General features: G+C 45.0%; 1 protein-coding gene across 1 annotated transcript in view; it reads left to right on the forward strand.

The window, feature by feature from the left end:
- Window positions 1-13,822, forward strand: part of AHR (aryl hydrocarbon receptor) — a 291,464-nt gene that overhangs the window by 260,062 nt on the left and 17,580 nt on the right. Inside the window, exon 9 of the mRNA XM_029589033.1 lies at window positions 1,156-1,297. Within this exon, the coding sequence (XP_029444893.1) occupies window positions 1,156-1,297 (142 nt within the window). The remainder of the gene's footprint in view (window positions 1-1,155; window positions 1,298-13,822) is intronic.

Raw genomic sequence — 13,822 nt, forward strand, 5'->3', positions numbered from 1 at the left:
ATTTTAAAATGTAATTCCGTGAGAGCCATACTTACTACAACCCTCTACTCTCCTGACGCCCCCAAGACCTGCCAAATTAATTTACTACAACCCCCCCCCCCCCCACCCCAAGACCTGCCAAAAGTCCCTGGTGATACAGCGGGGGTCCAGGGCTCGCAGACAAATCATTAATAAAAAAGTAAAAATCTAACAAACCCCCGCCCTCCTGACGCCCCCTAAGACCTCCAAAATTAATTTACTACAACCCCCCACCCTCCTGACCCCCCCAAGACCTGCCAAAAGTCCCTGCTGGTCCAGCGGGGGTCCGGGAGCGATCTCCTGGACTTGGGCTGTCGGCTGCCAGTAGTCAAAATGGCGCCGACGGCCCTTTGCCCTCACTGTGTCACTGGGGTCGACCAATGGCGGCGGTAGCCCCTGTGGCATAGTAAGGGCAAAGGGCCGTCGACGCCATTTTGATTACTGGCAGCCGAATGCCCTTTGCCTTTACAATGTCACAGGGGCTACCGCCGCCATTGGTCGACCCCAGTGACATAGTGAGGGCAAAGGGCCATCGGCGCCATTTTGACTACTGGCAGCCGACAGCCCAAGTCCAGGAGATCGCTCCCGGACCGCTCCTGGCCCCCCGCTGGACCACCAGGGACTTTTGGCAGGTCTTGGGGGGTCAGGAGGGTGGGGGTTGTAGTAAACAAATTTTGGAGGTCTTGGGGGGCGTCAGGAGGGTGGGGGATTTTGTTAGATTTTTACTTTTTTATTAAAGATTTGTCTGCGAGCCAGATGCAGCCATCAAAAGAGCCATATCTGGCTCCCGAGCCATAGGTTCCTGACCCCTGCTCTAAATATAAGCATGAAAGAATAAGCCATTTTCTTAATAGCTATGGTTATATCAACTATATTTGAGGCAAAGCTTGTGAGATCAAAATCAGTTGTTAAAGAGGGCATCTTTGTATTTTTTGCTTTTCAGGTTAGGGAATGAAAATGTATCTTTTTAGTCTGTTCATTTTGAACAGTAATTGCCAGTTTTAAAACGCTTTTTTTTTTCTAATTAATTGTGGCACTCTTATGTTAAGTTTATTTGATTAAAATCTCTTTTGCTTTCTGATTCATTTTCTTGTATTAATCCCATATATAATTACAAGTTCTCTTTCCCAATTTTAGTGATAAAGACTGGAGAGAGTGGCATGACTATTTTCAGACTTCTTACCAAAGAAAATGGGTGGACCTGGGTACAGGCAAATGCACGCCTCATTTACAAAAATGGAAGACCAGATTATATAATTGCCACACAAAGACCTCTTTCGTAAGTATTGATTATAGATTGAAACTTAAAATATGTGCACAGATTTTCATTCTGAATAAGGTATTTAGTACTTTCTCCTTAAATAAAATATGCATTTCATAATGGAATTGATGTCAGTTCCACTAATGAATGATCAGTTGGCTAGATAAAAGTAATTCCATCTAGTGCTGGATTTCAAAAAATCTAGTTCAGGTCAGTAGCAACCTTGATGTCAGTACCAACTTGACCATTTTGTGAAAGTACTAGTCTCTCTGTTCATTTCCCTCCTAGCAGTCTGGTCTCCATATCACAAAAACATCACTTTGCAGCAGTAGCAGCCTCAACAGAGGCCAATGATTGAATCAGCATGGAGACAGATTTACCCCCGAATCCTTTAAGTGTGGGAATTGATATAAATTTGTAGGACAGTCTCAGGTAACTATTAAATGAAAAAATACAACTGAAATGTATTGATCTCTGTTCAGATGTGATTGATGTCACAGCTGCTTTAACAGTGGTCAGTGACTATACAAATGCAGTCTGATAGATATGGTCAAACCAAAACAGCATTAAGAGATTTGGAGATTTGTGTTTTTGTCCAGTAGCTTTTCTTATATATCTTTTGGCTCCTGTGATGGTCATTTTACCAGAACACTGCACACCGGTTGGGAACTGCTGGTCTATGGTAACAGCAGACCTTTGGGTAGTAAAGATCATATAACAAGGATATTGATTGAATTTCATATCTACTCCACCAAGCAATCTTCTAGTGAGATACTCCCTAGATATCAATTAAAGTTGCTTCAACAAGAACTCTCATCACTTCTAATAGCCAATGCAGTAGAACCGGTTTCACTGCAAGAAAGGAACTCTGGATTCTATTCCAAATACTTCCAGATTCCAAAAAAAGATAGCTTGTCTTTGATCCATCTTGGATCTCATGAACCTCAGCAGATATTTAAAGAATGAAAAATTCAGGATGAATTGTTTGGACATCATCCTTCCCCCTTCTAGAGAAAAACAGCTGCCTTTCTTCCCTAGTTCAAAGATAACCCACACATGCATTTAATTCACAAAAATTAAAAGGAATTTCTACATTTCACCAGTGTGAATGACCATTACCAGTATTGTGTTCTCCCAATTGGCCTCTCAGCAGCACCCATAATCCTCATAAAATACCTTGCAGTTGTTGCTGCTCACTTAAAGGGGAAACTGTGTTTTGTTTTCCTGACTGGTTTGTAATGGGACATTCCCTTCAGGAAGCTCCTTCATAAACTCTTTATACAATGAATATCTTCCATACTTAGGTTTTTTCTCATCAATTTCCCAAAATACAGCATGAAACCGTCTCATGCTATAGATTTCATAGGAACACAACACAGGGAGGAAAGCCTTTCTGCCCCTTTCAGAGGATAGAAGACTTATCAAAGTTAATTCTGAGAATTATGAGCCAGAAAAAGTCTCTCCTCATGAAGATGTTAGGTCACATGGCGGCAATGGTCCATGTTGCATCCTTTGCATGAGATAAACTTAGTAGCAACTAAAATGTTAATGGAACCATTTTCATAGTGAAAATATCCAATTGTTTCTTCCAATTCCTTACCTGGTGGTAGAAATTTCTAAAAGGTCTTTTTACCATCTCCAGTTTCTTGAGACCCTTGCAACGGATGTTTTCCATCCGAGGTTGGGGAGCTCATCTGAGAAACCTCTGCTTTTAAGGAACCTGATTGCAAAAAGAGAAATTACTTCATATTAGCCATCTAAAGTTGAGACCAATTTCCAGTGCTTTCAAAATATTCAGTACATTTGAAGAACAAGGTGATGTTGATCCAGACAATCAAATAGAAGTGTTTTATATCAACAAACGAGGGGATAGACTTTTCAATCTTAGCCTACAGACCTGCATGATTTGGAAATGGGCAGGAGATATGTTTTTCCCCCAAGCTATCTTCTGGAAACCAGAATCAGATAGCCTAAGTCGCAGACTACAACCCCACAAATGGTCATCAAACAATCACTGTGCAGGAACTTTTCCAATTTTTGAGCAGTTTGCAGAGAGACCTCTTAGAAACATCCTGGAGCAAAAAGCTTCCTATATAATGTTCGAGGAGACCAGCAAGGAGCAAAATAACTGCGTTGTTAGTTTCATGGAATCAAGGACTTTTTTGTTTGTTTTCCTCTCAATTGTGCTTATATCCAAGACAATTCAAAAGCTAAGAATGTTGTGGGGGGGGGGGCTGCAATGAGCTCAGCCTGGAACAGCTTCATTCTGGGTGCCATGACAGGTGCAACCTGGACCAGGGACCCTGGGTGCTGCTTTTGGAAAAGCAGCCTGAGAAGCAGGTCTTGGAATCTGTGGTGAGCACAGATTGGAACAGTAGCTTAGTGGTTGTAGGAGAGGGCAGATGGGGCAAGATATCTGGAGCTGTGGTAAGCAAAGCAGCTTGTAATAAGGTCTTTGGTGTTGCTGCTGTGAAGGAAACAGCCTGGAGGAAAATCTTTGGTGCTGGGACAGGCATAGCTTGGGGTGAATGCTGAGATGCTGTGGATACAGTTGAAGACTGATAGGCAGATGCAATATCACACCCATAAAAACGTGTGTCCAAACCGGGATCCCATTTTTTCAACGCGGTTGTTACTCTGGAGCGTCCAAAACGCACGACCAACCAAGGGTAAACCTGTGCGCTAGGCTGGGCGCACTTTATTGCATCAACCCATGAATCCTTAGAAGTGCTATGGACGCTGCCTGGGGTGGAGTCTCAGGGAAGAGTAGCTGCAGAACTGGGGCTGGCGTCTTTAGCATGCTGTAGTAGCGGCCTAGACCGGATTTTTGAATGGACTTCCAGAGCAGCTTGCCAGAGTCTCTGGATGTGCTGTGGTAACATCCTGAACCAGATTCTCTGGAACGGGACCAGCATTAGACATATGACTTTGGAGCATGGTTAAACTTCCTTTTTAGGCAGCAGGTGCAGGTCTTAGGATTTGGACACCAGAGTCTCCACAGGAGCAGATTCCACTGTAAGGTAGTGTGACACAGGGCCTGATCTGGAATGTGGTTCTGGATTCTGTTTGGCAGGTACAATGGCAGGGTCTGCCTTGATATTAGCCTCAGGACTAGAAACCACTTTTGCTGGCTGAGACAAAGGCATAGAGAGACTGGATTGGACTCGGCTGGCTGGAAGAAATACATATACAGGAGCAGGGCTAAAACTGGTTTCTGAAACTGAGGTAGTCTTAGTGTTTGAAACAAAGACAGGTTTAATCAGAGGAGTCCGACAACATGGCTGAGGAAAAGCACATGCTACCTTTCTTGGTACTAGTGCTGATCTCGCTAGAGTCTGACTTGAAGCAGCTGGTGGGACATAAGTTGAGGCTTACAACCGAGAATCAACTGACTGACCCAGAGTCATGGAGGCTGAACTGAAAATGCGAAGGCTGATAGAATTCCCAGACACTGAGCTGTGAACTGCCTGCCTGGGGGCTCCTGCAACCTGAGACAGAAGCAACAGCAGAATTGGATTCTGAAACAGGATTCAATTTTACAGGCATGAATTTCTGCATAGTTTGGCTAATCTTGACTTTGGCTGGAGTAACTGCAAGTTTAGCAGGAACTGGTGTAAAAGCAGACTTAGCTGGTATGACATTCAAACTGACTATAGTGGGTACATGAGTAGGTACATGTTATGTAACAGAGTGTACCTTTAATATTCGGTTACAGGTTTTACACCCTCAGATGTCTGCTGAGCTGGAATGGCTTCAGGATGGATTGGGGATTTCAGTGAGGCAGGTAGCAGGCTGTCTGGAACTGGGGTCTGTAGCTCAGGAGCTGGTTTAGGTGTAAAACAAATGAGACAGGCTGGTTCAGATAAGGTATTCACCAAACGACACTTCAGGCACAGCCATAGGGCAGGATTGGAGAAATGGCACCTGAGACATTCCGGTAGCAGCGATGAATTTCTGCATTAGCACCTGTTGCAATCCCAATTAAAAAAAAAAAAAAAGATTTGGGAGTGCTACCGAACCAGAGGTGAGAAGAGGGTGCTAGATGTAATAGAGACAAGAGTCCAGCTTCCAGGTTTTCCACTGGACCAACCTGGCTTGTGCACATTGATCCAACATGAGTCAACCTTCAATCAAAACATGGCTGGAGTAAGGAAATAAAACTGACTTGCCTGACCACTGGTTGTCTTGCCGCCTCTCCTGGAGGTTAGTATGGCCTCAGTGTGATGACACAGTTGGGCTGGTAAGGGTGAGCCGGAGTCACGAGCAGGCAGGACAGGCATGTGGTTTTCTGCAGGGGCTAGGAGCAGCAGAATCTGGCATAGATCTTCTGCCTGACCAGGCACCTTCCCTTTGTGTTGGGTCCTGCAGTGCTGGTGACTGGCAGGGGTTTTTGAAGGGCAGTGCACTGGGTCAGGAACAGGCTACTTACAGGAACAAAGTAGTTCGGCAAGCCAGGGAGAGCAAGGAACGAACAAAGATAGGGCAAAACAGCAGCAGGAAGCAGGACAAGGCATACATAGGTGTGAGCTAGGCCACTGGGAGACCCACAGGATACACAAACTGACAAGGAGCACAGGAACAAACAGAACAAGAAGGTCTAAACAAGCCGTACTAGGTCAAGACAAGGCAAAGCATGAAGGTTTTAATAGGCCACACAGGAAGCAAGAACAAGGGTTGGATTGGGCCTGAGCAAGACAACTTGAAGATGAGGCCCCGAGCGAGCTGTGAGGGATAGTTTTTTATAAGGCTGGCCTGGCGGCATCAGGCAGCATTCCAGGTAGAGAATAGAGCAGTCCCACTCTAATCACTATGTCAAAGAAATTGACTGCCTCAGATCTTGTAATCTGTTGGATTCCAGAAACTGTACTGTCGTCTCTCCACAAAGATCAGAATAACTGGCCAATAGTTCTCGGTCTCCCCCTTCCACTTTTGTGACTAGGAGCCAATTCTGCTCATCTCCTCTAGAACTTATTCCTAACTCTAAAGATGTATTACAAAGGTCAGCCAGCAGAGCTGCCAGAATTTATCTAATTTTCCTTAAATCCCTTGGCTATATTCCATCTGCCCCATTGCATTATTCACTTTGTTTAGCTAACTCCTCACAGACACAGTTTTTGAGGTTTATCTTATTTGTGTCCATTTCATATGGCACTACTCCTAGCTCTTTCTCAGTGAGCACTGAAAGGAAAAATGTCAGAAATATTGCTTTTTCCTTGTCAGCTTCTACGTATTCCTTCACGTCTCCGAGTCTCACAATGCCACTTTTGCACTTCCACCTATCATCAGCATAAATTTAACAACAAAAAAAAAAGCCCCCTCTGTTTTACCACAGTTGCTGTTTTTTCTTCCATTTGCATCTTTGCTCTCCTGACTACTTTCCCCGCTTCTTTTTAGCTATCTTCCTCTTTCTCCAATCTTGGTTTATCAACGCTAACATTTTTTCCTTAACTTTTCAGGAATTGTATTTACCTTTATTTTCTTTTCTTACAAAAAAGTTAGTTGCCTTTATAATATCTCTCATTAGTTTTGCCCACTGCTTTTATACTTCCCTTGATTTTCTTATTCTGTTTGACCCACTGATAATTCCCCCCCCCCCCCCCCCCCCCCCATTTTATCAGTTTAACTGAAATCTAGGACCATCACCACATGTGCTCTGATACTGAACCACACAACTGATGATCACTGAATTTCAGATGACGATCCATTACAACATCAGAAACACATTAAAAATAAGACGTGTTTTGTCTGATCACTCATTTCCTTAAAATGCTATACATCTTACAAATTCTGTCAGGGGTATGTAAACTTTTGAGCACAACTGTAAGTGGGCTTTTCAAAATTGCTGTAATATATGCCATTGAGTTGTACATAGGATATTCATGTGAAAGTGCACTTAGTGCAAGTAAATGGCTTTTTAAAATTGCTACAATAGTATATTATTTACATGTGTAACTTCTTCTTTTTAAAATTACCTCCATAGGGCGCTGGCATTCCAGGCAATATAAAGGTTATGTTCGGAGGGTTTTAATATAGAGATGTAGTCAGCAGAGATAGGGACAGTGAGGATTGGTGCGGTGGGGCAAGAGTCATCGGCCTTACTAAGTTCGTGTCAGTTTTGTTTCTTATTACAGACCACCAGAAGACAGTGTGTCTGTGGCCATTCTGTCATCTTCTGAGCTCGTAGGTGAGCTAGGAATAGCCCCTGAGGTGAGCATTTTTGTCTTGCCACCAGAGTGGGGCCATCTGATTACAGCAATTCTTGAGGCTAGACATTCGTCCCCTTTACCCTCTGTGTTCCTGATTCAACTGAGTGGGAATGACTTATGCTTAATTAGTAATAAGGAGCTGATTGACCAGATGAAAGCAGACATGCTACATGTTTAGTCTTTCTTCCCATGCTGATGTTGTCCAGCATAATACCATAGTCTGGTTTGACGGGGGCGATAAATCAACTGGGAGCTTTTCAGGTTTGTGTCTGGTTTGGTGGTTATGCATGATCTCATTCTCGACTGCTCAGGCCTTTATCGGTCAGATGGCATAGACCTAATCAACATTGGTCTTGATGTTTTCGTGAATTCTTTTCATGATCTGAAAGCAGGATTGATTTTTCCTAGTTGCAGTGGTGGGGATTGACAAAGGAAGCCGCTATCCTCGCTTACTGCGAGAATCCTTTCTGTACTTCCTTTAGGTCCGGTAGAGAGGTGTGTCGCCCATGATGTCAGCATAGAGAGCGAGTCACCTGGGATATCTGCAGAACCTACAAGGTCCAGCTATGATCCTCTGAGTGTTACTGCCTTAGTCAGTCCATGAGCTGCTAGGTGGGCATAGGAGTGAAAGGCTCAGGTCTTGCGCTGCCGCAGGTTGTGAAGTGCAGGGTGAGGCAAACTCAGCCTTGCAATGCCGAAGTCAGGCTAGTAGCCCCAGCAGATAAGCTTAAATGACCATGGCCACAGGTCCAATCATAAGGACTATCGAACTGTCCTCTGGGGGAGGGGGAGTGCCATTAATGAAGGGGAATAAAATGTAAATGATAATGTAATATGTAGTTTAATTGGTAGGATACAAATTGTTAGCTCCTGTAGGATCATTTATGTATTAGATTTCATCATATTGAAATTTTATATTCTTCACTTCACTTGATGTATTAGCAAGGTAACAGCACACTGCCCATGCCACTGCTTTGTTTCTTAATTATTCCAATCTAAATATAATGTACTGCTGTTATTTTCTTCCTTCATAATTGTTCAAAGTTGTAGTTAGTAGGGTATTTTTCCCTAAAGGAACCAATTTTAGGATAACCCTACCTAGTTTGGACTTTTCTATTTCTATTCATAATCACAGCATAACCTTTGGGAATCATCTTTACTCCTCTTGTTTATGAAGCCCCTGTGTGGTGAAGTGGGTAGAGGGAGTTAGTTTTGTGGTGATGATACATAAAACAGATGTTGAGATATGATGTCTCTTTCCAATAAAAGTGACTGTTATGGTCTTCACTGGTTTTTAGAAATTAGTGAGGGTAAAGGATAAAAGAAAATAATTCACACACAAATTAGGAGAAATACATTTTTTAAAACAGTCCTCCTTGAAACAAGGGTCTTAGTTGGTTTTTTTGTTTGTTTGTTTTTTATTATTATTTACCATCCATGCTGCACAGATAACATGTAAGACCACTGTTACAGATGTAAGATAATTTGGATCATTTTCTATTTGGCCTCTTCAGTGCTTAAAGAATAGATCCAAATAATGTATATTACTTTATCTTATAACAACTTAGATTAGAATTCCTTTAACAATTACCCGTAAATAATATTTACTAATGGTCATTGCAGCTAATTCCAATGTGGAATTTATGACCCCTGTAAAAGTTGCTATACTTGTTATGTTATTACTTGTATCAAATTTAAGGTCATGTTTGTTACCAGATTCAGGTAAAAATTGCTTTATTGTAAATTTGTATGTGGCACAGGAACAATAGGGGATTATTAATAAAAGTAAGTAAACAGATTCAATAGACAATGACAGTAGTTTATTTTGAGAATAAAGTATATGGAGACAGATTTAAAGATATAAACATGTATACCCTAAAGGAAAGGAGGTGAAGGGGGTGACATAATACCTCCAAAGAATAAATACAAGGGAATTAGGTCTCTTTCAGTAGAAAGGAGACTCTGGAATGAGGGGTCACGGGTGAGGGTGAAAGGGGTAATCTAAGGAAATATTTCTATATAGAAAGGGATGGTGGATGCATGGAACAGCCTCCCTCTGGAATTGTTGGAGATGAGGACATTATCAGAATTCAAGAAAATGAGACAAGCAGAGTAATCTAAGGGAGAGGAAGGAACTGTAACGATTGCCAGACTGGCTGGGTCATATGGTCTTTATCTGCCATCATGTTCTCCAAGGACAAACAGGATGGTAGTCCTCGCCCATGGGTGACATCAGATGGAGCCCCGATACGGAAACTTATATCAAAGTTTTTAGAACTTTGACAAGGCATGCTTTCATGTGGAGTCCCTCTCCAGTTTCTCTTTCCAGGAGCTGTAAGCCTCATGAGGTAAGTGAGCTTACTTTGGCTATTTTTGGCCTTGTGGAAAACTGGTTTTTCTTGGGCTTTTTGCAGTTTTTCCTTGTTCCGCCCAGTCTGTGTTGGCATTGGTAACATTCAAGGAGGCTCTGGACCGCTGAGTCCAGCTAGAGGTGGGACCAGGCAGTGCAGGGCTTCTGTCCTGTGGCACCAATGGCACCGTACCCAGTGCTGCCCGTCCTCATGTTGCTTCTGGAGAAGCTGAATGTGCTCATCTGTGCATTTCCGACCTAGCTGGCACCGGTTCCTGGGACAGCATCAGTGCCCAGCGGGGCATCGAGGCCTCCCCCTACCGATGCAGTGGTCGTTGCCATTTCCTCCGAGGAAGAAACTCCACAGAGGCTGGCATAGACACCGTTGCCTGCTCCCCCCCCCCCCCCCCCCCATCCAGTTCTGCCAGTGCATGCACCTCTGGATGAAGGCTGAGTACCTAGGGACCCATCCCCTTTGAATAACAGTGAGGATGAGGAACCCTATGACCCCTGGGGGGATGATGCTTCAGAGTCCTCCGAAGGCTTCAAGAGTCTCTTCAGAACCTTCTCCTCCAAAGGAGAGAAGGAATTCTCCGTCTGAGGACTTAACCTTTGGTGGTTTTGTCAGGAATGTGGCAGAAGCCATCTCGTTTCAGCTACTAACTGAGGAAGATGCCAGGCACAAAATGCTTGAGATACTCCAGTTCGTGGAGCCTCATATGGAGATCATGGCAGTCCCGATACACAAGATACTTAAGGAGTTGCTGCTGAGGATATGGGAACACTCCATCTCAGTGCCTCCCATTAATAAGAAGGCAGTCAGGGTCTATCTCATCCAGAAGGCTGCCGGATTCGATAAGCGTCGGCTTCCCAACCAATCAGTGGTCAAATCCGCCCTCAAGAGGGCCAAGTGCTCTCTGACTCATTCCTGAACACCTCCAGGGATGGACCATAGAGCAATGGATGCTCTTGGGAGGAAGGTGTTTCAAGGTGCCATGTTCATTGGCCGCATCGCTGCCTACCAGCTCTACATGATCTAGTACTCATGGGACATCTGGAAGCAAGTGCAGGAGGTGGCCGAGCAGTTGCATTAACAGCAGCAAGACACCCTCGTGTCGCCAGTGTATAAGGGCCTGGAGTGAAGAAAATATGAGATCCATGCAACTTACGATGTTTTTGAGACTGCATCAAGAGTCTCTGCAGTGGGCATCTGTAACTGTAGAATGGCATGGCCTCTGGCCACGGATCTCCTACCATATGTACAGGAACAACTCGTTGACATGCTGTGAACTGGAGAGAATCTCTTTATAGATAGGGTGAGGGATGCTATGGCCCAGCTTTAGGACCATCATGAAACCCTCCAACAACTCTCTTATCAGTACTCTGTACCTGTCCTTCTCTTCTAGGAGGCCGGCAAGACAGAGGCCAAGAAAGTCGTACTTTCACAAAGGAAAGTAGTATTCTCTGCTTCCTCACTCCTATCAACATCATCAGTGCCATCAATACCATCAGTGCCATTCTAGGCAGCAGAGAGCCCTCAAGCTCCAGCTAGCTTCTCAGTCAGTTCCAGGCACAGGATTTTGACTGGGTAATAGGGAGCGAACACCAGTTGCCCATACCCAAGATGATGGACCCTCTAGTCTGGGAAAGCTGAAGTTCTTTGCGAATCAGTGGCCCAGTATAACCTCGGATCAGTGGATTCTGTCCATAGTCAGGGATAACAATTGAACCTATTGGGTGTCCTGCCAAATTGCCCACCGTACCCGTCTTGGGGGCTGGTAGCATATCAGAAGGTACTACTAGCAGAGCTCTTCTACCTCTTAATGGCCAGAGTGGTCGAGCCCTTACCACCAGGGCAAAGAGGGTGGGGATTCTACTCCAGGTACTTCCTGATTCCAAAGAGAACAGGACTCTGTCCCATCCTAGACCTAAGGGCCTTGAAAAAGTTTCTAAAAAAAAGAAAAGTTCAAGATGGTTCCCCTAGGCATTTTGATTCCCCTTTTGTAAAAAGGGGTCTGGCTATACTCCCTCAACCTAAAGTTTGTATTCACTCATATCGAGATCTTCCCCAGACACAGGAAGTATCTTCAATTTGTCATGGGAAAACAGCACTTCCAGTACCGGATGTTGCCATTCGGGCTCGCATCAGCCCCATGGGTCTTCACAAAATGTCTGGCTGTTGTGGCTGTGCACCTCCGCAAGCTGGGAGTGCATGTTTTCCCATATCTGGATGATTGGCTCATGAAGAGTACGTCTCAGGCAGGGGCCACCAGGTCTATGCACTTGAGCATCTAGGTGTTGGAGTCACTAGCATTCCTTCTCAACTACCCAAAGTCCCATCTCAGACCCTCAATTCAATTGGACTTCATAGGAGCCCCTGCCAAACATATCTCAGACCAAGGCCTTCCTGCCTCACCAGAGGGCCATCGCCTTGACAGACCATGATGGCAGAGAGCCAGCAGGTGTCAGCCTGGCACATGTTGAGGTGGTTGGGCCATATGGCCGCAACCGTCCATGTCACTCCCTTGGCACTTTTACACATGCGCAGAGCCCAATGGACCCTGAGGTTGCAGTGGTGCCAGGCCACTCAGAGCCTTCAGGATTGCATCTGTCACCCCATTTTCTGGGACTCATTGTCCTGGTGGTGGATACTTTAAAATCTGGAAAAGATTTGAAGTCCCCCTACCCAAATTGTCCTAACAGATGCATCCACCCTGGGATGGGGAACTCATGTAGATGGTCTCTACACCCAGGGTCTCCAGTACACCCAGGAATGCGCTTGTCAAATCAACTTCCTGGAGCTTAAAGTGATCAGATACGTGCTATGGGCTTTCAGAGATCAGCTGTCCAACAAAGTTGTCCTGATGCACACTGGCAACCAAGTAGCTATGTGGTTTGTCGTCAAGCAGGGAGGCAGGGATCATGCCTCCTGTGCCAGGAAGTGGTCCATATCTGATCATGGGACCTGTTCCACGGGATGGTGCTCAGAGCCATGTACCTGGCCTGTCTGGAGTCAGGCCTACAGACCTCTTGAGTGGTCCCTGGACCAGAGGGCAGCAAATCAGATAGTCTGCCTCTGGGGGAGCCCAGACGTAGATCTGTTCGCATCCCCCTGCAACAGGAAGGTGTCTCTGTTCTGCTCACTGTACAGGTCAGACAGCAAATCAGCCTTGGATGCCCTTGACCATCACAGGCAAGGGTCTTATATATGCGTATCCTCTGATTTCCCTTAGTGACGAAGACTCTCTTGAAGCTTCGCAAGGACAAGGGGACTATGATCCTCATAGCCCCTCATTGGCCGACACAGGTCTGGTTTCCACTTCTACGGGAGTTGTCCATGCCTTGATCTTGCATGATGAGATCTGGGGAAGTCCCCGACTGATTGGTGAAGGAGGTTTTCTATGTGGTGTGAGCAGAAGGCCCTAGATCCGTTCTCCTGCCCAGCACAAAAACTGCTCGATTACCTCTTACACCTATAGGAGGCTGGCTTAAAGACCAACTCTGTTAGTTTATCTCGGTGCAATTGGCGTATACCACCAAGGTGTAGCTAGTGTGCCAGTCTCTCTACAGCCTATAGTTGTATGCTTCATGTGGGGCCTGCTTCAGTTGAAGCTTCCCCTAAGGCCATCCCGCTGTGTCTTGGGACCTCAACTTGATGTTAGCTCAGCTGATGAAAGCTCCTTTTGAACAGCTGAGTACCTGTGACCTGAAGTATTTGATTTGGAAGGTCATATTTTTGGTGGTGGTTACTTCAGTGCACAGGGTCAGCGAGCTCCAGGCCTTAGTGACTCATCCATTTTATACTAAGCTTTATTGTGACAGGGTAGTATTGCATATGCTCCCTAAGTTCCTGCCTAAAGTGGTGATGGATTTCCATCTTAACCAGTCAATCGTCCTGGCACCATTAGCAGCAAGGCGAACAAGCACTGCACAGTTTGGACTGCAAGCAAATCTTGGCCTTCTCTCTGGAGTGGACAGAAGCCCAAC

This window comes from Rhinatrema bivittatum, chromosome 2 (genome assembly GCF_901001135.1).
Source record: "Rhinatrema bivittatum chromosome 2, aRhiBiv1.1, whole genome shotgun sequence".
NCBI lineage: Eukaryota > Metazoa > Chordata > Amphibia > Gymnophiona > Rhinatrematidae > Rhinatrema > Rhinatrema bivittatum.